This window comes from Lissotriton vulgaris, chromosome 4_1 (assembly GCF_964263255.1).
Source record: "Lissotriton vulgaris chromosome 4_1, aLisVul1.2, whole genome shotgun sequence".
Taxonomy (NCBI): Eukaryota; Metazoa; Chordata; class Amphibia; order Caudata; family Salamandridae; genus Lissotriton; species Lissotriton vulgaris.
Genome location: NC_141691.1, coordinates 2,144,659,405 through 2,144,683,767, shown reverse-complemented (window position 1 = coordinate 2,144,683,767; position 24,363 = coordinate 2,144,659,405). Strand labels below are relative to the sequence as shown.

The 24,363-nt window shown below is 45.2% G+C and overlaps 1 protein-coding gene across 1 annotated transcript in view; it reads right to left on the bottom strand.

Annotated features, from left to right (window-relative positions):
- LOC147725274 (GTPase IMAP family member 4-like) overlaps positions 1-24,363 on the bottom strand; it is a 165,977-nt gene that overhangs the window by 20,794 nt on the left and 120,820 nt on the right. Inside the window, exon 3 of the mRNA XM_086967154.1 lies at positions 7,782-7,853. Within this exon, the coding sequence (XP_086823280.1) occupies positions 7,782-7,853 (72 nt within the window). The remainder of the gene's footprint in view (positions 1-7,781; positions 7,854-24,363) is intronic.

The window sequence follows — 24,363 nt, the reverse complement described above, 5'->3', positions numbered from 1 at the left end:
GCTTTTACATCGCAATTTTAACAACGCAAACCATTACAACGCATTGCGCTGGGAGGGCGCTCTAGGATAGGGAATAGATTTAATTTACTATCCAACACCTTCCCTACTATCCACGGGGACTGGAGTTGGAATAGTAAATTAAACTATTCACTATCCAGCACCCCTCAACACTATGCGTTGTAAAGGCATGCGTTGTAAAAGTTGCGATGTAAAAGCATGCGTTGTAATGTCATACATCCTTCTACAGGTAACACTAGGATAGCTTTCTATAAAGGTTGTCTTTAATCCCTATACTCCCACACCTCCCACCCTGGGAGAGAAACAACTCATCGCAGCAGTGTCGCCTTTGCAAAACAGGCAAGGAGGATATCGTCCATGTGATTTGCATCTGTCCTAGACTAAAGAACCTGAGGTTTAACTTTTTACGACCATCCTTTACACTACATGCCGTTCGGACTTGCAGGCAGGCAGTTAAACTGTGCTTTAACACCAATCACACCAAATTGAACTGCCAGGTCGTGAGGTTCTTTGACTTAATAAGAAAAAGACTTAAGAGCGTTTGACGAACATTGTAAGGTTCTGAGGATAACCACGAACTGATCTTAACCAACTTGTACTTTTAATTTAATCTAACTCAATAAGCTTAAGTACAAAGGTTTTTTTTAAATGTACCCACTGGTGTTTTTATAATTTTGTAAAGGTTTTAATTAATCACGTACAAATAAACGTTACTTACTTACTCACAACAATCCCGGTGTCTCATGTGCTTATCTGCCCCCCACAGAGGGGCAGAAAGACTGACAATGTACAAAGTTATATGAGGAAGCAAATGCACTCTCTGGTGTCTAGTGGGTGGATCCCTGCTTGAAGATCGCCCTCCTACGGCGATCCCCATTCAGGGATTCACTTGGGATATTCTCCCCTTTCCAATGGCACCTCCCCCATCTGCCTACATGCTTAAGGGGCTAAGATAGCCCCAGGAGCATGTAGGCTCATTTCACTTTCAGTTTCAATGTAATGACACAGATCTGGAGGACTTGAACATGAGCATCTGGATGGAGAAGGCATTTGAATAAATAATGCTATGGGCTTGGACAAAGGCTCACTTGTTAGTAGTGAGAAAGTTTCCATGGGAAGTAATGAAAGGATGGGGGCATTTAGATGGTTGCAAAAAGAAACATGTTCCCTTGTGAATATTAACAGGCTAGTCTCACCATTTGGGGCAGAGGAGAGTGAGGCAAACTCTCAATTTTCTTTGGGCATTTTCAAGGCAACGTTTGCACTGGCTTTTTATAAAGCTTTCAGGTGGTTGAGCTAGTACCCTCATACACAGATATGGTAGGGATAAGTGTTGCTTCAGACGTTAAGGAAATCCAACAAAAAAACAAAAACTCAATAGACATTTTGCTCAATTGGAGTGTGCAGCAAACCTGCAATTCTGCCCAGTGGGTTTGATGAGGAAATAGGTCAAAGTCAGGCTTATAGTAGTGTAAAACTGTCAACCCCCAAATCGTGCTCCCCCCAACGCCAGCCAAGTCGGTCCTAACTAGAAACAAACGTTAAAACACAACACTAACTCCACACCCTTGGCTTGGATGCTAACAGGCATCATGCCACAGTGGCCCAAACAGTGCAATAAGTAATTAATACATGCCTTTAGTGCTAAAAAGTCTTTGCAGAAATCTCTGGGATGGTCAGACCAAGCGGTATACATTAGAAGATCCGACAATGTGCTGGTCTTTCTGGGTCCATGGGCGGAGTCTGAACCACAAAGAGTCCCCATTTAAAAAAAAATGTTTTTTAGTTTTATATAGCGCAAACTTGACTCGAAGATATCAGGTATCAGAGCTCTGTAACAGAGCACCAGTTTCATTGCAGATTTACCGATGGACACATTAATTTTTGTTCGGCACGGGGAGATTTAGGTGATTTGCCCAGAATCACAGGATGTTGAGTGTCCTTGCCGAGACTCAAACTGGTTCCCCGCTTCAAGGTTGACCGCTCTAGCCTTTAGGCTACATCCTCTCCCCAATTATAGCAAACAGAAATACCAAAGGATATCCAAGACTCCCCTCCCAAATCTACCCCATCCTGTACAAGCACAGTCCGTCTTACGCACGAAAAAGTCACAGATCTGGGACCTCTCTTCAGGGCAATCTTACCAGCACAATCGTGGACTCAAGATCAGAGGTCACTGAACCAGGGGCTTCCAGCACTGATTCATGATCTGTGTCAGAGGCCAGGCCCTGAAACCTATTGATGCCATGTAGGGCAGCCATGCCCACGCCTCCTCCATCAAGAGAAAGAAATTAATCGTGCCAGCATCTTTAAGTTTGATCTTGGCAGGGAAGAGTAGCGCATGTGTCAATCCCAGAGTATGAAGTTGATCCTTGACCGCTCCAAAGGTGTTTCAAGGTCTTTGGACCGCCGCTGCGTAGTCCGGGTGCGCTGTGATTTTCTTTCTATCGTAGCTCTAGGGCCCTTTTACAAGAAACATTTGGACTAGAAGATCCCTGTCTCTATAGTTGGGCAGGTGTGCTATTACTAGACGTGAGAGGGCCCCCGGAGGAGGGCAACGACCAGGGATCCTATGCGCCCTATAGATGGAGAAAGACTCCATAGTGTACTGACCTGGATTATTAGGAAATATTAAGTGCACAGTGACCTGAATAAGGCGACATAGAATATACGTGCACATCCACATTGCTTGCCTCTAGGAGACTTAGCTCACTACTGTGGAACTATGCAAGTGTCTAGGGGTTCGAATGAGACATTGAAATGACCGGCAAATATCAAGGGAGAAGTTACAGCTCTCTCATCCAAGAGTTCCACACGTTTTTATATAGTGGCTGAAGGTCTGCCCCCACTGGTTCCTCTTACATAAACAATATATATATCAATGGTATCCCCTGAGTGGCCCTTAAGGTGAATGCCCAGAGTACCTGGATTGTCTGAGGGGAGTAGCGAGATTTTGCAACAAAGGGCTGGTTTGATCCAAATCAACAATACACCTGGAGGCACCCTGATTTACTTGATATTGCTGGAAGGCAATAACTAACAAATCCAACCCTATGAACAGGTACTCTACTCCAGGTTTAATAAAATAAATCCTATGATAAATTGGTTGCAATGGGTCAAGGGGAATTCGCTCTGTTCTTCTGCAACCTTTTAGGATGCAAGAAAAATCTTGGGAACTGTTTGCATGCTAATAGATGCAACGGGAAACAACCTTTACAACGCAACTTTTACAACGCACTACCATTACAACAAAACTTTTACAACGCAAGATCCATTACATCACATGCCATTACAACGCAACCATTACAACGCATGACACTACAATGCATACCACTAAAACGCATGTCATTACAAAGCAGTCATTACAATGCATACCATTACAACGCATACCATCACAACGCATACCATCACAACGCATAGTACCCTTACACTATCCAACACTTACCCTACTGTTTTACCCCCTGGAGTTAGAATAGTAATTTTTACCCCTACACTATCCAACACTTACCCTACTGTTGCACCCCCTGGAGTTAGAATAGTAATTGTTACCCCTACACTATCCAACACTTACCCTACTGTTGCACCCCATGGAGTTAGAATAGTAATTTTTACCCCTACACTATCCAACACTTACCCTACTGTTGCACCCCCCTGGTGTAAGAGTAGTAATTTTTACCCCTACACTATCCAATACTTACCATACATGCAATGTAATGGTATGCGTTGTAATGGTATGCATTGTAAAGGTAGTATGCGTGTAATGGAATGCGTTGTAAAGGTAGTTTTGAAAAATTTGTTGTAATGGCATGCGTTGTAATGGAATGCATTGTAAGGGATGTTGCGTTGTAAAAAATGCGTTGTAAAGTTATGCGTTGTAAAAGTATGCATTGTAACGTCATACATCCAGATGCAACGGTTCTTGGGGATACTACATTCCTGTGGACGAATGCTTTTAATGTACCTTTACTTGACAGATTGTCATTCAATTAACCCACCGTAGCCTGCAAATTCACACTGCTCCTATTGAGAGGACTCTCTACTCCAGCCCTAGTAGTACCAAAAGGTGTGTACCTAACTTTTGGGGGTAAGCAAAAGAGAGGCTTAAAAGATACAGATACAGAGTGCCTATCAGGGGGAAGCTTTAGCTCAGAAGTCAATCATTTGAGCCCAAGGATGAATCTGGGCCTAAATGTACTAATGTACATTGAGGAGTGGAGACGCCTGGCCCCAGGGTTCTTAGTCATTTAAATTGTATGTTGGACGATGCAGGGGGAACATGTTCTAATATATAAGGCAATCCGGTTTTCTTCCATCCCTTCATCTATCAGGTGCACTGGGCGCTGAACGTTCGACGCTCCTAAAGTGTTATCAAGCAAAATAAATAGTAATATACTTAGTGCTAAAAATGAACCCTAGGAAATAGCTAAAAAAACTAAACATTGAACAGACATAATACTTTGAAATAGAAATAAGAAAACCTTTGAAATTCACTGGAGAAACTTCTAAGGTTGGACGGTTTTATGATATTCTGAGAAAGTGTAAAGGAGTCCGTCCACACCTTCAACACCTCCCCTGGGTTATGCACTATAAGATTATCCCAGAGCTTGATAGTTTCAGCTCCTAGATTGTCATTTGCTCCCACAAGTGTATTGTACCAGAGCGCAACCATCCCCCCCACTCTATTAATAGATACCAAAAGTAGGATCTCCTCTTCGTTAACCCAACGCTGCCTCCCCCACCAATAAGACAACTGATAATATTTGAATCTTGTAATGGAGCCCCCTGTTATGTTCGATAAGGATTCCCAACTTAACAGTGCCAAATTATTACACAGGTCCCCCCATTTCATAAGGCCTGCCGCTCTCAAAGGGAGAGCCAGTCTATCTAACAAGCAATCCGGTGTACCAGGGGAATCCCAAATTGGGGCTTGTGAGTGGTAATAGGGTACGTCAAAAAATTTACGCATTGACTGCCAAGTATTGAGTGCTGTCCTTAAAAGCTTCAAACGAACCTTTTTAAAAAAACTTCTGATCCCCATATTTATAGAGAAAGAATTCTGACCCATGCGGCATGTCCAATAGCATAGCCTGAAAAAGTCTACCATGAGATGAAGAGTCCAACTCATTTCCCAGAAGTCTAAAGTTCTTGAACTGAAAAGCATAACAATAAAAAAGTAAATCGGGAAGAGCCAGTCCGCCTAATTTCAGTCCCCTTCTTAATTTCCTCCAGGCGATCCTTGGTGACTTAGTCGCCCAGATGAAAGAGTCAATCCTTCCTTGGAGGTTTGAAATGTCCTTTTTATTAAAGATTAGAGGGATGGAATTGAATAGAAAAGTAACTTTTGGCAGGATTATCATCTTGACTAGGTTCACTCTACCATAGATGTTAAGGGGTAGAGTGTTCCATCTAGTCAATAGATTCCTTACTTCCTTTACCACCTTCTGCCAACTTACTTTCAGAATGTCTTCTAAGTTAGAAGGAACCACCTGTTCACGCTCTACAGGGTTTACTGGACTCCAGCAAAGCTCTCTAAGCTCTCAGCAGAAGTATATCTTTGTCCAAGATGTAAGTCTCCAGTTGCAGACGACAGACACATCTTTGTTGCCTGCCCTGAAATTACGAGTTACTGGAGTGAGGTGTGTGAGTTTCTAGAAGAGGTTATACTATCCCCAATTACTTGCAGCGCCAGATTGATTTTTTTGGCCTTCACCCTGATTATGGTATCAGAAATTGTACAGTACAGTTTATTTTTTGCGTCATAGTTATTGCCAGGGGGGAGATCTGTAGGGAGTGGAAGTCTGTAAATCCCCCCAGATTCGTAGACTGCTTAAGAAACATCATGGCGGTTTGTCGTTTAGACATGTTATGTGGTGGGGAAAGCGCCATTAAGATCTGGTCTGCCTTAAACGCATGGTCTGAGAGATAACTTCTAATGAGTCCAATGATTATGCCAGAGGTTAGCGGTCCTGTCCTCCCTAAGTGGCAAGATACATCGTGAATGGGAGTTGGATCAGGTAACAACCATCCTTTGGGCAATCTCCATTGGCTATCCACAGACTCCCGGGAGGAATCAGCTGGTTTGTGATAGTGGCCTGGAGAAAGCCTATCTAGAGCTGATATTTTCTGGTGGCATTTATGAGGACACAAGAAAAAAAATAAAAAAAATAAAGAAATTCACTGGAGAAACAAAATGTTACTGGGACCTTATAGTTAAGAAACAGAATAAAAAAAATAAACTCTTAGAAATTCACTGAGGAAAAACACAGGTTACATTTTATTACAGACAAGATATAATGATAGACAAGGAAACAGATTGTGGGAGTTTTCAATCATTTTAAAAAGACTGGCACCTCTTTCTGCTATGTACGGTGCTTGTACTTAAAAGGTGGCAGTAAGTATCGTTTTCTCAAGCTGCTATATAGAGTGCAAAAAAGCGTAATGTGCACTGCTGTTTGGGGGAAGCAGTTATTGCATGGGCAGCCTGGAAGATATTCAAACCAGGAGCCAGAGTTTTGGAAAAGCAACCAAACAATGAGATGAATGTAACCTGAGCCTCATGGTGTAAAAACTGTGTTCTGGTTTTTCCACCCAGAATAAATACTTCTCTATCACAGGCATTGTGGAAATTGGTAAATTGTTAAGGACTGATACCTAAATAATTGAAATATAAAACCTTAGTAATTAGGATCTTGCCGATAAAAAAGTATTTTGTTTTGGTGTTTTTTTGGGGGCATGTTAAAATAAAAGATTTCTAGTGATTTACTCTTAGACTTAAGTTTTTCATAAAACTGTTAGAACCTTTTAAAAGTTTCTGGAGGCCAATTGCTGTTTGTGAAATTAAAGCTGCATCATCCGCATATAAAAGAACTGGAACTGGCCAGGAGATGGTTTTAGGGGTATGATCACTACATAAACCCAGGACTTTGTCTACAAAATAATATAGAATAAAAATAGAAATGGTGCCTTCATACAGCTCTGCCTGACCCCTCTTACTTCCTTTATAGATTGTGCACAATCGCCTTGTTGCATATAACGGACCCTGGCAGTATTATCCCAGGGTAACCACCTAATAAGGTTCAACAATGGTGAGTCTACCCCAGCTGCCTCCATCAAAGGCCACAACTTTTCCCTGTCCACCAAATTAAAAGCACTAGAGAGGTCCATAAACATCATGTGTAATGAACCAGTCATGGCCTTGACGTACTTCCTATAATGAGGGATACGTTAAGTGCTTGCTCGATGATCCCCAAACCTGGATGGAAACCATATTGAGCCTTTGAAAAAAAGGATTTTGTTTCTGCCCATGCTTCCAGCTTTTCCAAGATAGCTCATCCTAAAGTTTTTACTGTGGCATCTAACAAAGGAATCGGGTGATAAAACGTGAGGCAATTCCAGTTCCATTTCTTGACCGTAGATTCCCTCCAGGTGTTAATTGGAGCCCCCTTCACAACTGGTTTAAAGACATTAGTCATAAATGGTCCCCATACAAAGGGCTGACAGCATGAACATGTCTTCCCCTTCCAGAGTCTGTTAAAACAAACTCCCTCTTGGAATGACTCAGAGACTGATGACTCCTGATGTGGCGACTTTGTAGGATACTGAAACCCAGGCTCCATCTCCATTAGGGTCAGACGTATAGCAAAAGGCGATCAGATGTGCACCATGGTTACAGTCCATAATGGAGGTTTATACATTTAGAAATAATACAAATTTACCAAGCGCTGGGTCATAAATGTTATGGTCATAAAAATGTCTGCACTGACCTTGTTGTTTCACTTTATTGTTTTTCCATTTGAAAATGGGTCTCCTCTTGTTTTTGACAGATGAAGTTGTACCTGCAAATATATAAGAGTGGCATTTTTCATATGAACAAAATTAAGGACGTTAAAAAAACTCTGTGCCCAGGCTGCAAATGCAGTAGAGCAATGCATTTCAAACAATGTCTCAAAAGTCAAACTTGGACCAATGTTATTTTGAATATGATCCTCAGATCTATTATTTCCATTGCAAAAGCTGTGAGCAACTTAATTCCAGATACATTAGTAGTAAAAAGCAGCCTAGCATTTTCTCAGGGTTTCTATGTAAGTGTTGATAGAAGTATATCCTGACACAATCAAGGTATTCAATATTCGTTGCCTCTTGCTATCTCTAAGCAACCATAGTATTACCATGATTTTCTTAAAAATTAACACGTTTTAAAATCTTGGGCAATTGATGTCTCCAATCCGGTAGTGAAAGGGCACTGTTAGGCGATTTTAGAAGACAGCACAGAGGTGTTGTTTTTTTAAAAGAATCCAATAACAAGTTCCCATAAAGTCATTTGGCAAATATTATGAAATGAAATTAATGGAAATAATTTGAAAGGGTTGTATGTTACATATAATAAAACAAATGAAATATAAATTAATTCTAATAACTAGGAGGGTGAAACGTTGTCTCATCCTCCTTTTCATTTCCCTGTGGCGTTCTCTGGGGATCTTCCCTGAACCCAATGCAATTAAATTTGTATGTCACCCCCTGGCGAAACTGGTCAAAAGTTATGGTTTTGCTTTAGTGTCTTACGCCGAAAACACACATATAATTGTTTCTGTGAATAGTCCATCTAGCTCTACAGCCTCAAGATTTCATGACTGTAAGAGTCATATAGGAAACTGGATGGAAGTCAATTGTCTAAAGCTTAACTCTTCTTAGACCAAGGTTCTCTTATTCGGTAACAGCACCTCTATCTGGACAGACGGTTGGTGGCCTTCTCAACTCGGCCCTCTGCCAACCCCAGCGAGCAAGGCGAAAAACCTAGGAATGATTTTCAATACAATACCGTCATTTGAAGCCCAAATTATTCATACTACTTCCACGCTCTATTATCCTCAAATTTCTGAGGAAAATACTTCCCTGGACCTCATTTGAGCTAAAGAAATTAGTGGTATCTGCACTCATCTTATCCAGATTGGATTACTGCAATGCCGGGTTCACCAGCGCACCAAAACCCAGTATCAATAAGCTCCAGATTGCACAAAAGGTGGCAGCTAGAGTGCTTTTGGGAATCACTAGATTTGAATCCTCCTCTAAGGCCGTGGTTCAATTGCACTGGTTGCCGGTGGCCAAGCTAGTCCAGTTCAAATCCCTGGGCATAGGTTTTAAATATTTGAACAAACTGGGGCCTGAGCAGATGTCAGGTCTTCTCAAGCCATACGCCATGACAAGATCTCATAGGTCAGCTGAGCATGGCAACCTTGTTGTCCCTAGAGTGCGCATGGTCAGCTGGGGTAGCAGGAGATTTGCTGCAATCACGGCCAAACTCTGAAACTCCCTGCCAATTTCACTTTAAAAATAAACTAATCTGTTGAAATTCAGAAACTGTCTAAAAACCTGTTTTTTAAAGGGTGAGTCTTAACCATTCCATCAAGTTCTGTCTGTCTGAAGATGGCGCCTAGGCACCTCCGGGTATAAGTAGCTCTCGAGCTGAGTGGTCGCTCCCCTGCCTCCCTGGCGAACTGTGGTATCGTTGTTCCGCTTTATCCTGATTAACTGCCTCCTATTGTTGCCTGCAGTCTGCCCTGCTTGCCGCTTTACTTTAATTACATTTTCAAAGCGCGATTGTTATTGTATAAGCATTGTTATTGTATTTACGCATTTCGCCCCAAGCGCTCCGCTCCGCTGACCCCTCCGCTGCCATTTTGGTTGTTGTTGTCCTCCTCCGTAGCCCGCCCCGCCTCCCAGCTGAGCCGCCCTCCCACTGCCTACAAACAGCGCTCCGTGTCCTGAACGCGCTGTGACTCGCTTCGCTCTCGAGCTGAGTGGTCGCTCCCCTGCCTCCCTGGCGAACTGTGGTATCGGTGTTCCGCTTTATCCTGATTAACTGCCTCCTATTGTTGCCTGCAGTCTGCCCTGCTTGCCGCTTTACTTTAATTACATTTTCAAAGCGCGATTGTTATTGTATAAGCATTGTTATTGTATTTGCGCATTTCGCCCCAAGCGCTCCGCTCCGCTGACCCCTCCGCTGCCATTTTGGTTGTTGTTGTCCTCCTCCGTAGCCCGCCCCGCCTCCCAGCTGAGCCGCCCTCCCACTGCCTACAAACAGCGCTCCGTGTCCTGAACGCGCTGTGACTCGCTTCGCTCTCGAGCTGAGTGGTCGCTCCCCTGCCTCCCTGGCGAACTGTGGTATTGTTGTTCCGCTTTATCCTGATTAACTGCCTCCTATTGTTGCCTGCAGTCTGCCCTGCTTGCCGCTTTACTTTAATTACATTTTCAAAGTGCGATTGTTATTGTATAAGCATTGTTATTGTATTTGCGCATTTCGCCCCAAGCGCTCCACTCCGCTGACCCCTCCGCTGCCATTTTGGTTGTTGTTGTCCTCCTCCGTAGCCCGCCCCGCCTCCCAGCTGAGCCGCCCTCCCACTGCCTACAAACAGCGCTCCGTGTCCTGAACGCGCTGTGACTCGCTTCGCTCTCGAGCTGAGTGGTCGCTCCCCTGCCTCCCTGGCGAACTGTGGTATCGTTGTTCCGCTTTATCCTGATTAACTGCCTCCTATTGTTGCCTGCAGTCTGCCCTGCTTGCCGCTTTACTTTGATTACATTTTCAAAGCGCGATTGTTATTGTATAAGCATTGTTATTGTATTTGCGCATTTCGCCCCAAGCGCTCCGCTCCGCTGACCCCTCTGCTGCCATTTTGGTTGTTGTTGTCCTCCTCCGTAGCCCGCCCCGCCTCCCAGCTGAGCCGCCCTCCCACTGCCTACAAACAGCGCTCCGTGTCCTGAACGCGCTGTGACTCGCTTCGCTCTCGAGCTGAGTGGTCGCTCCCCTGCCTCCCTGGCGAACTGTGGTATCGTTGTTCCGCTTTATCCTGATTAACTGCCTCCTATTGTTGCCTGCAGTCTGCCCTGCTTGCGGCTTTACTTTAATTACATTTTCAAAGCGCGATTGTTATTGTATAAGCATTGTTATTGTATTTGCGCATTTCGCCCCAAGCGCTCCGCTCCGCTGACCCCTCCGCTGCCATTTTGGTTGTTGTTGTCCTCCTCCGTAGCCCGCCCCGCCTCCCAGCTGAGCCGCCCTTGCCCCTCCCCCCCCCACTATCCATATATGACAGTAGTTCCCGCGCGCAGCGTTCACGCGCAGCGTTCGCGCCCAATCCGTGCCGAAGGTGCGCCAAAGGTAAGCCCGTCTACGCCCGTCCGCGCCTGGACCGCGCCCAGCGCCTGACCCCCTGCCCCTCGCGCTGCCCAGCCCTCCCGCATCACCTACGATGCTTCCACCCTCCTAGCCCTTAACCCCGGTCGCGACCCCGACTGCGTCCAAGCCGCTCCTGGACACACACATGGACCTTTCTCCTGCTACTCTTGCAAATTTGCCGGTACCGTCACCAACTCCGCTACGATCACACCTCAGATCCTCGACCCCAATCACCTACAATGCATCCTGCTCAACACCCGATCGGTCCACAGGCACGCCATTGACCTATGGAACCTACTAGACACCATCTCTCCAGACGTCGCCTTCCTAACAGAAACATGGATGAACGCTTCCTCCGCCCCAGACATCACCATCGCCATCCCTGAAGACTATAAGATCACACGCAAGGACCGTACCGGCCACACAGGAGGAGGAATCGCTATCGTCCATAAAAAATCAATCCACATCTCAACGAGCTCTGACGCCAACCTCGCCAACTCCGAGCACCTTCACTTCCAGATCCACATCGACCCCAAGACCACACTCAGAGGCACCCTCCTCTACAGACCACCAGGACCCCGCGCAAAATTCAGTGAAGACATCACAGACTTCATCACTCCACACGCACTCCCCTCCAAAGACTACATCCTTCTGGGAGACCTCAACTTTCACCTTGAAAAGACCAACGACCGCAACACCACCACCCTCTTGGACAACCTGGCCAACCTCGGACTTAAACAACTGGTCACTTCCCCCACCCACATCGCAGGTCACACACTCGACCCCATCTTCACCTCCAGCAATCATGTCCCCTTCAGCAACACTACGGATCTCCTCAGGACTGACCACAGCTGCGTTCACTTCACCTACAACAAGCCAAAACCCATCAACCACCCCCAACCAACTCTGCAAAGAAACTGGAACAAAATCACCATCGACCAGATCTCCTCATCGCTCCTTCTAAACACCCCAGCCCACTCTTCTAACCCAGACCAAGCCGCCGCCAACTTCACCCTATGGTTATCCAACACCGCCGACACCTTAGCACCACTGAAAAAACGTCAAAACAAACCTGGCAGCAAGAAGGCCTCATGGTTCAACGATGATCTTAAAAAGTCCAAGAAACTCTGCCGCTCCCTTGAAAAGGCCTGGAAAAAAGACCCAACCATTAGCACCAAGGACGCCTTCAAAAACGCCACCCGCACACACCACCAACTAATCCGAAAGGCCAAGAAAACAGCATTCATGGTTCGACTTGACAACAACGCCCACAACAGCAAGGAACTTTTCAACATCGTCAAGGAATTTACCAATCCCTCGGCCAACTCCAACGACATCACCCCCTCTCAAGCCCTCTGCGACTCCCTAGCCTCATTCTTCCACAACAAAATTGCAGACATCCACAACAGCTTCGACAACCAACCCGGAGACCAACCCACCCAACCATATACTGAACATTCTCCCCCCTTGAACACCCTCAACGAGTGGAGCCCAATCTCCACTGAGGACACCATCCGCCTGATGAACTCCATCCACTCAGGATCCCCCACAGACCCATGTCCTCACCACATCTTCAACAAAGCAGACTCCGTCATAGCACCGCACCTCCGAGAAGTCATCAACTGCTCCTTCAACTCCGCCACCTTCCCGGAAAGCTGGAAACACGCTGAACTCACCGCCCTTCTGAAAAAACCCACTGCGGACCCCACCGAACTCAAAAATTACCGCCCCATCTCGCTCCTTCCATTCCCGGCCAAAGTAATCGAGAAAGCTGTCAACAACCAGCTCGCCGCTTTCCTCGAAGCCAACAAATCCCTCGACTCCTCACAATCTGGCTTCCGAGCAAAACACAGCACTGAGACCGCCCTCATCGCAGCAACAGACGACATCCGAACTCTACTGGACAAGGGAGACACAGTCGCCCTCATCCTCCTCGACCTCTCTGCAGCCTTCGACACAGTCTGCCACAACACCCTTTTACAACGCCTCAAAAACATCGGAATACAAGGAAAAATTCAGTGAAGACATCACAGACTTCATCACTCCACACGCACTCCCCTCCAAAGACTACATCCTTCTGGGAGACCTCAACTTTCACCTTGAAAAGACCAACGACCGCAACACCACCACCCTCTTGGACAACCTGGCCAACCTCGGACTTAAACAACTGGTCACTTCCCCCACCCACATCGCAGGTCACACACTCGACCCCATCTTCACCTCCAGCAATCATGTCTCCTTCAGCAACACTACGGATCTCCTCTGGACTGACCACAGCTGCGTTCACTTCACCTACAACAAGCCAAAACCCATCAACCACCCCCAACCAACTCTGCAAAGAAACTGGAACAAAATCACCATCGACCAGATCTCCTCATCGCTCCTTCTAAACACCCCAGCCCACTCTTCTAACCCAGACCAAGCCGCCGCCAACTTCACCCTATGGTTATCCAACACCGCCGACACCTTAGCACCACTGAAAAAACGTCAAAACAAACCTGGCAGCAAGAAGGCCTCATGGTTCAACGATGATCTTAAAAAGTCCAAGAAACTCTGCCGCTCCCTTGAAAAGGCCTGGAAAAAAGACCCAACCATTAGCACCAAGGACGCCTTCAAAAACGCCACCCGCACACACCACCAACTAATCCGAAAGGCCAAGAAAACAGCATTCATGGTTCGACTTGACAACAACGCCCACAACAGCAAGGAACTTTTCAACATCGTCAAGGAATTTACCAATCCCTCGGCCAACTCCAACGACATCACCCCCTCTCAAGCCCTCTGCGACTCCCTAGCCTCATTCTTCCACAACAAAATTGCAGACATCCACAACAGCTTCGACAACCAACCCGGAGACCAACCCACCCAACCATATACTGAACATTCTCCCCCCTTGAACACCCTCAACGAGTGGAGCCCAATCTCCACTGAGGACACCATCCGCCTGATGAACTCCATCCACTCAGGATCCCCCACAGACCCATGTCCTCACCACATCTTCAACAAAGCAGACTCCGTCATAGCACCGCACCTCCGAGAAGTCATCAACTGCTCCTTCAACTCCGCCACCTTCCCGGAAAGCTGGAAACACGCTGAACTCACCGCCCTTCTGAAAAAACCCACTGCGGACCCCACCGAACTCAAAAATTACCGCCCCATCTCGCTCCTTCCATTCCCGGCCAAAGTAATCGAGAAAGCTGTCAACAACCAGCTCGCCGCTTTCCTCGAAGCCAACAAATCCCTCGACTCCTCACAATCTGGCTTCCGAGCAAAACACAGCACTGAGACCGCCCTCATCGCAGCAACAGACGACATCCGAACTCTACTGGACAAGGGAGACACAGTCGCCCTCATCCTCCTCGACCTCTCTGCAGCCTTCGACACAGTCTGCCACAACACCCTTTTACAACGCCTCAAAAACATCGGAATACAAGGAAAAGCACTGGAATGGATCACCTCGTTCCTCTCTGGAAGAACCCAGAAAGTCCGCCTCCCACCATTCAAGTCAGAAGCCACTGAAGTCATCTGCGGCATACCACAAGGATCTTCACTCAGCCCCACCCTTTTCGACGTCTACATGAGCCCCCTCGCGGCCATCGCCCGCCAACACAACCTCAACATCATCTCTTACGCGGATGACACTCAACTGATCCTTTCTCTCACCAATGACCCCAGCACCGCCAAAACTAACCTACACGAAGGAATGAAAGAAGTTGCCGAATGGATGAAACACAGCCGTCTGAAACTGAACTCAGATAAAACAGAAGTCCTCATCTTAGGTACATCCCCCTCTGCATGGGACGACTCTTGGTGGCCGGTAGCCCTTGGAAAAGCACCCATCCCGACAGACCACGCACGGAACCTAGGCATTATCCTGGACTCTTTACTCTCAATGAACAGACAAGTCAGCGCCGTGTCCTCATCCTGCTTCAACATTCTCCGCATGCTCAAAAAAACATTTCGCTGGAACCCCACCGAAACCAGAAAAACAGTCACCCATGCTCTGGTCACGAGCCGACTGGACTACGGAAACACCCTCTACGCAGGTACTACCGCTAAACTTCAGAAGAAACTCCAACGAATCCAAAACGCCTCAGCCAGGATCATATTAGACATCCCGCGCAACGAACACATCTCTGACCACCTGAAAGACCTCCACTGGCTTCCCGTCAATAAGAGGATCACTTTCCGACTGCTAACCCACGCACACAAATCTCTCTACGACATCGGACCAGAATGCCTCAACTCACGACTGTCCTTCTACAACCCCTCCCGCCAACTACGCTCTTCCAGCCAAGCCCTCGCCACTGTACCTCGCATCAACAAGACCACCATGGGAGGCAGATCCTTCTCATACCTGGCTGCTGAAACATGGAACTCACTCCCCACTTACCTTCGCCTTACCCAGAACCACCTAGAATTCAGAAAGCAACTTAAAACGTGGATATTTGACAAGTAATCCTCCTCCCCTCCCTAAGCGCCTTGAGACCCTCTGGGTATGTAGTGCGCTATATAAATTCTTTGACTTGACTTGACTTTATAAATGCATCATCGTCATCATCATCATCATAAGAATTTACTTTTTTACTTGCAGGTCAATGTCTCCAATCATTGAATGGAATCTCCCTCCTCGAAAGTGTGCATTTTGTGTTAGGGTTGAAATAAATCACAGCTACTGGACAATCACTGTATTCTCATGAACAGCAGAAGAAGAAGATACAGAATTAGGAGAAGAGCTTGGAGGAAGAGAATGGGAAGGGGAAGACGAGAAGGGGAAGGGGAAGGATGAGGGTTGCTGAAATGACATGATAACTAGTTCCAAGGGTATATATGAATACAACTACTAACAACAACAACAACATTATTTACAGATAAAGTTAATTTCTATTTTAATACCCGTCTTTGAATTTTGCATTGTTGTTTTCTGCACTAATTTTGTCAAAGATTGTTTGTGATATCACTGTTTGCTGATATTTTATGTTATTCTCAATGGAAAGTGGGAATTTTATAGACTGAATATTCATCTCTCCCTTTTTTTCTTTGTGATAAGTTCTTTTCAACAGGTAACATACAGGACCTAATTATGTTAATGAAGCTAGCCGACCTCGGGCTGTGCCCTCTTAAGGCACTTGGGATTAACCTTCATGCACCCATACTCATAACCCTCATACCACTTGGGAACAGTTTTTCTATAATTCTTATTGGCGAAGGTGGTGGTCAGATTGGGATTGGGACCCTTTACTATGAGAACTATTTTAGGGCCTTGAGAGGACTCCTTTCTAGCGCATCCTCCTTCTTCTGGTGGGAAACCTGATCACTCCTTTGGGAATCCCCGAGATACTTTCTTGGACACTCTGGTGCTGACCCAGAGGTCCACATCTACAGCAAGCTTCCTGGGCTTAGTGAACTTGCTACCTACCAGGCGTTGGTGCAGCTCTGTGAAACAGGTATTGATGATGATTAGCCACCTTATACAAATCTAGATTAATTGATTATTTGAGCATATGCTCAATTAAAATCATGTAGTACAGCCCATTGAAATCATCGACCTTGCCTCCCCCTACCCAGCCCACATGCCTTGCCGGAGTAGTCTAGGAAGTCCACCCAGGACTGCCTTGGAATTTTGTGGCAGGTCCTTGAACCTCTGTTGATATTTCTCTGTAGTCAGCCCAAATTTGGCCAGAAGAATCATCTTCATGGGGACATACTTGATTTGGTCCTCCACCTCCAGTGTGAGAAGTGTGTCCCTTCCTCAGCATGGGCATGTACGTACCCCCAGTACTACTCAGGGACATTGTGTACACTCAGAGCTACCTAATATGTCGAGAACCATTTATCTAGATAACTTACCAACACATCATGGGGCATAATGCAGTAAAGTAAGGAAACGTAGTAAAGTAAAGAACTGAGAATGGCACGCACACACAAAGGTACACATATTTCCCTAGCCTAAGGCGAGAAAATGTAACTGAAATGTAATAGAAATTCACATAAAAATTAAATATACAGGTCTAAAGATGGACAAGTAAGAGGTTTGCCTGCTAATCAACAGATATATTAACGAGCAATAGTTCATTATTGCAGCCTGACCTCCTTTGGCACCTGGAAGAGGCAGGTTGCTCTGAGAGTCAGTTGGAATCTCCACAGGGGTTTTTGGGATGAGGGTGCTGGATGCACCTGGTTCTTGAAGTCAAAGCTTTTGTGCACTTTCCATAAAGATTTTCTATTTGTTCTTTTTTTAGCAAGACCTGTTTTTTTAGTTTGGGATTTTCCCTTTTTTTGTCCAGCGGCCTCAGGACCTGCAAATCCCTATACAAGCAGGCTATGGATTCTAAAAATAGGGAACGTCTCAAGGCCAGTGCAGAGGGCCTTTACTGAAGTGCTGAGAACAACAGGGCTAATAGGGTCAGGGCCAAAACGTTTTTTTAGCGAATAGGTAGGACTATCATCATTGTGTTTCTTCTTCCTAGAACCCACTACCAACGTACTTTGCGGTTTGCCAGCTTGCATCCCCTAATGATTAAGAATGTGAGGGAGATGCCAAGTCTCTTCTAGAGATTAGGGTTCACTGCTTGCAGGCCACTGTCCAGAAGTCCCAGCTCACTGCATGCCTTGTTTGTAGCTATTTGAAGAGCTTGATTTGGAAATACCACCTCCTCCTTTGGTCATGACAGCCCTTTCAATATTGCCAATAAAATATCTCATGGTCTGAATATTTCACTGAGTTTTCCAAAAGAGCTTAAACAGATGACAAGACTCTTTCTATACACACAAGAGACTCAGATGCTTGTATGTATTGACCAGGAAGGTTGCAAGACAAGTTCCAAGGTATTTCCAAGTCAGATTTATCAATCCTAGTACTACTGAATACATTTAAATGGGTAGTCCCGTTGGACCAGAGGGGGGTCTTGGAGGAGACAGCCTTTATAGGGGAATGATTTCTCAAATGTATCTCCAAGTCCAGAAGTATGAGAATTACCGGCCTTCTCAGGCCCCAAGTTAACAGCATTTGAGGCAGAGACTGCTGAACAGGAGCTTGAGGTGGATGGAAGTTTGATTCAGCTATAATGGTGGTGTTACAGAAGGGGAGAGCATGCTAAGTGACTGACAAAGTATTCTCTTTTTAGAAGAAGGAAGAGATTGAGTTCAGATCTTTCCATAGTGTGGTATGTGCCAACTTGTTTCTAACTGGCTTGGATTTTGTTTTTTTCACACTCTCATAGTAATCAGTCTGCCGAGCCGTAACTTCTGAGCTGTAATTCTGATGTGTTAAAGAGAAGTATATGAAAAATATTTAAACACCAGGACTGCTAGTGATCGAAGGCCCTAGGTGGGAGAAGGCCTGGAGTGGGGGATCATGCAGCAGACAGCAAGCCGCACTACAGTCCTAGCTGGGCCGGTTCTGCTCTCGGCCATCTCTACTCTTAAAACAGAGCTCTAACAGCTGTACCAACTCCCCAATTTTCTATGGCTTAAACAGTCTTTTATATAAACCAACTTGCAGCAGTGATGCGACAAAAAAGTGGCTCAAGGCACTGTTGCTGAGTGGCCAGAAGGTACTGCTCGGCGATGACAATGCACCAACGGGATCCGGAAGGGTCCATACTCAAGCCAAACTTCAGGGCATCACAAAAGCACCTCCAAACTCAAACCCTGTGGCAAGCTTGGGTCAAAAAAGGCCCTATGCAGCTTCGGATTTGAAGCGCAGATCCTGCAGCAGCTTCGAGACAGCAGGACCTCCGCCTACTCCCACGATAGCATGACAGCACTTCACATCAAAAAGCTCCATCAAGCCATAGGAATCCAGCAGACCTTTTTGATTTATTAATCAACGCATTGACCCTGTCGAAAAGTGTAGCTGCAGCTCGTGTGGAGGCCAAGGACATTGTATCAAGCGAAAAAGAGCTGGCCAACCAGTTTGCAAAGAAGGCAACATACGGATCAGTTAGGGAGACATGTGTACTGCCTTTGCAGCAGATATCTGAGAAAAAACCCTCCCAAGACAAGCCATATACAAGAACAGCTGAGTTGTATCTAAGGGAGGTGCAAGAAACTGCGATACCTGATGAGAAAAAGTGATGGGAAGCCAGGGGCTGCACACAGACTACACATGACCTCATCTACCGACATATATCCACAGGAAAACCAGTCATGTCTCAGGGCCTAGTCGACCTAGCATTGCCCCAATTACATCTACCAGTACACACAGCAAAAGGAAACATGATAGCGGAACATCAGAATGACTGGTTCATCCCGAACATTGCAGAGATAATAGCAATGTATCTAAAGAAATTCCACATTTGCCAATTATATTGTCCCAAACCCAGACTCAAGGTCATATCATCAGCAATACTTAGACCAACCGGGCCCTTTAAGGTATTACACATCAACTCCATCCTCATGCATGATCAGTGTGATCATTACCAATACCTGGTTGGTGTTATCTGCCCCTAATCCAGGTAGATCAATGCCAGCCCTAGAGTGCACTGTGACACCAAGGCAGTGGCAATGTTCCTGGTTAGGGAAGTCGAATAATGTGAATCATCTCAACAGCACCATGCTCAACAACATCTGTACCTTGCTAAGAACAACACATACATTAGCATCAGCATACCACCCCCAGAGCAAAGGCATTATAGAGAGACTCAATGGCCTTCTGGAAAAAAAGAACAATTTGTGCCAGCCTTAATAAAAAGTGGCTCCACTGTCTACCTCTAGCCTAATTTGCAATAAGAAACACACCTATCACAGATCACCATCTCACACCACAACAGATCGTGACTGGTAGATTAAAAATTAGGACGAAGCTAAGCTCCTAGGCTAACTCCCAGGCACTGGGAGACAAATTCCATGTGTACCTCTCAGAACTAACCAAAACTGTTAGGATTTGTATCCAAGCAGGTCGACCACAGGACCTCCAGGTGCACCATCACCAAGCTACCATATAAGACACCGCAGCCAGGGCAAGAACTGTACATTCATAACTTTGAAAGAACATTGAGGGACTCTACCTGGTGAGCTGTGCAACAGCCTTCAAAATGGAAGAGAAAAATGCTTGGGTTCATCTCTCTGACAAAACCATCCACAACGAACCCTTCATAAACTAACACAGAAAACTTTTTGTTTGAACTGATAAGGGTAGATACAGTTATTTGAGGACCAGAGGTGCCTCCTTGGGGACACATAACATGATCTGTAATGTCAACTGAGAAGTTATCTTTGATTATATTTTCCTGTACCCTCTGTCCCCTATGGGTGATACCCCATGTATTCACTGTTGAGGAACTGCCTATTCAAAAGAAAGCTGTTTGAAAATGATCACAGCGCTTGTGTAGACATCTCTCCTACGCCAGTTACAATTACACTATGCCAAACATTAGCATCCCACATGCCCTAAACTGCACCTTTTTTCACAACACATGGTATCAGAACATGACTGCAGTGGGCTCCCAAACATCAGTCAGGTCATGTTACGTATGTTTGTTGATACTGTATGCAGTAGCACAGAAAGAATGTACTTATGCCAAGAGGTAGCCTCCGAAAAGCAAAATACCTTCTTCAATTATATCTATGCAGAAAAAGGGCCAAACTCCAACCCAACAAGGTAAAGCCCCACAGGGCGTATTGATTTTGACCTAGTACCCACAGCTCTATACCTCTTCACTGAGGTTAATGATATCCAAACTGTCTGGCCTCAAGACATCTCAGATAAGAGATTCTTGGAGGTAGAAACCCCCCAATTCCATGCACAAACACGTCCACTACTGCATTTATGTGTGGCCCGAATTTGGCCCATAGTGTTTCTGGGGTAGTATTCTTTATCAACAAGTTTTCCCCCGTCATAGAGTTCCTGTATGGGGCTGTCCAGTTTTAGGATAAAATGGGGTATGAGTCACATGGGGGAGGGTAAAATAAGTGCATGACCACCCTATGTCAGGAAATCTGGGATACTGAGATGAGTGGATAAACTTGGCTAGAAGGGAAGAGGCAACCTCTAATTGTACGGAAACTTACACTACATTCCTTATGTTTCAGAGGTAAAGAAACACTTTCACTGGCACTAATGCTAACTGTAGGGCGATTGTGCACATACCAGATATCGAATGGGGCACCTTCAAGCTGATGGATTGTTACTGGCAGTGCAGCGAGTTTGCCTATACTTAGCTTGTCCCTGGATGGCACAGGCTCTGCTCCCTGGTAATCATATACACCCCAACCTTGGTGATTCTTAAAGAACTGTCAGATTTCTACCAGCACTCATTAAGCAAGAAAAAAACTTTGAGGCAAGCTTGCGAGAAAAGAACTGTAGACTATTTTGGCTGAGCTATACAAAGACATCCCAGAAGAATTTAGATTGGTGACAGACAAACAAGTATCTGCAAAGGGTCTACACAATTTTTTACACTACAGACAAAAGCTAATGCCCACTGGTTGCAAAGAACTAGGTAAGAAATGCTCAAAATGATAGACTGCACTGAGCCGGATCATGATGATGTAGCACCAATATGTGTTAGACTTAATGACATGGATAATGGAACATCAACTCTTGCCATCCAAACAGTGCTACATTTACAAAGAGACATGCATGAGGAAGGAGCAAGAGAGGTTGTTTGGATAGGTTCTCCTGGCTCCCCCATTGGATTTCCAGTTTGTGCGCATTACTCCTGCCAGTTTTCATATGAATTCTTGTTCGTATGTGGGTCTATCAAACAAGGGACGATGCAACTAACTAGGAAGGTAGTGGTTGTCAAAATAGAACATCTTGAACAACATTTTGCCAATGAAATAACTGACAAAAGGTTTGGGTTACATAGTGTAGTTCAAAAATCAACTAGCGGGGGAATGTTAACATGTAAAAAGTTGATGTTGATATAAGAAACAATATATTTTTTCATGTGAATGAAATTGTGTCTTTATTCACAAATTCACGCGTTGTGAGCTCCACATCAACCCGACTCACAAATATGTAGTCAGGCACGTACTGAGACATAGGCCTGAGGTTATTGATTGCTAGGTCACAGGTGCTGTGGCATGTAGCCATGAAACAAATGCACGGACAGGAAATCTAACATCAATACAACAAATAGGCATAGCGATACTACAATGTCAAGGGAGATTGGCCTCAATAAAGAAAATATGGAAGGAGGGGGTACGCATGTTTGTAGAACACTATCAAGTCAGATGTCACATGAGTTACATAGCCAATCAGAACATAGCACACACAGTGATCACACACTCCCCAGTCCCTCTGTGGCCTTCAATATGAGTCCTGGAGGGCACCTGCGATGCCCCCCAAACATCTATGCACCTTATGCCAGGCAACACATGTTAGCAAACATCCATTTTCCCAACGCGGGTAGTGCTGCAGCCCTTTTCCAACTGCTGCACAAGCCACAATTGACAAATTGATGTTTCTGACTGCCTCATGGGAGGTTGCATCCATATTCGTTTGCTGGAACAACCACTTTCTAGTCAGTTGGTTTTTATTCTGACACATTGCCAGTTGGACAGGCATTATAATCAGGGCCTATATTTTTGTACCACAATATTATTTTCCCAATAGTTTGTCCAAAGACTTTCTTTGACCATTGAATAAGCATGCTATATGACTGCTGCAATGGAAAAGATGGATTTTCTTAGTAAGATTTTATGGACTTATTTATCCCAATAAACATACAATGAGAATTTGGGTCATTGGTTGAGGGAGATGTGATCCCTCCTCAAGCAACAGCCACAATCCTTGTCAAGAGGAACCAGGGAAGTCACTAATATAACCTGAGCTTAACCCTCCAGCAGCTTAGCGCAACGGCACTAAGGCTTAACATAGAGGCAAGGTGCAAAGAATTTGTGCAGAACATCAACAAGAATGAAATGAAAATACACAATAAGACAATTCCTACGCCAATTAAGAAACATAGAGTAGAATCTAAATAATTAAATGACTGCAGATTGCATGCCAAAATCCAGCCAGTAGAACCGGAGCTATGCAATTTTAAAGACGTAGGACCTGATTTAGATCTCAGCGGATCGTTACTCCAGCACAAAGGTGACAGATATCCCATTCACAGAAATGTAAATCGCATCATATCCTATGGGATCTTTATTTTGGTGAACGGGATATATGTCACTCTGTACCCCATCCATTGAGATATAAATCAGGCCCTTAAACAAAAGCTGGAAAAGGTACAAAGCGCCAGCTGAGGGTATCTGGTCGTGCTGGACTGGGACAGTCACATGTGAGGGGGACCATTCATATGCGAAACATCTTATGCAATATAAATGCAAATTCAATGCACTGATCTGCACTGATTTGTATCACTTGATGTTCTTCTTAACTGCTTCAGTGCTATGGATTTGCTGAACACTTCCTTAGTGTCCTGCATTTACCAGAATGCAATTGAGTGAAGTGTGCTCCCTTCACCTTTTAGGTCCTAAGGAAGTATCCAGAACAACCCACCCACAGTGCAAGGGCTGGCACCCTTCCACAGCCCACCTGTCAAAAAGCCCTCCTTGGAATGGCACCCAACCTCTCCCTCAACGATATCATGACAGAAGCATTCGCATAGTGTACCCATGTCATGATCCTGCCTGGGAACCGTCTGGAAGCCAATTTACATCCAAACGTGGCTGCTGCCAATAAGGAAACTCTTTATTCTGAGTTTCTGGCCTTCAAGAGTGGATAGGCTGTTATTTGTGGCCAATCTACACCACAGCAGTAAAAAAACCACTGTCCCATCATATTAATTTTAGTACATAGTGATAACAGCATTTGGTAATCGTTTTCTCCAATGTAAATAAAGTTTTAGAGGAAGGGAGGGCGATCACACTAGTAATTAATTGATATGGGCAGTGTGTTTCTGCAGACATTTTCCAAGAGTTTGATGTGTTCTATTGTCAGCATGTATTTATCATGTAGTAGTTTTGACTTCAAGCCCAGGACTACAATTCCAAGAATGCAAAGGGTGCAATATAGAGTAGGTGGTCCAAAGGCTGGAGGAAGAAATTCGCAACCCACGATTAGCTGCACTGTTGTCTTTAAGAAAGTGGGAAGAAGTGGTTGGTATCCTTGCAACCTCTTTTTAAATGTTCAACTAACTTTCAGTTGTGAGAAGTACATCTTTGTCTTTCTTCTTCCTCTGGTTAGTTGAGTGGAGCAAATTATTTTTTTCCTT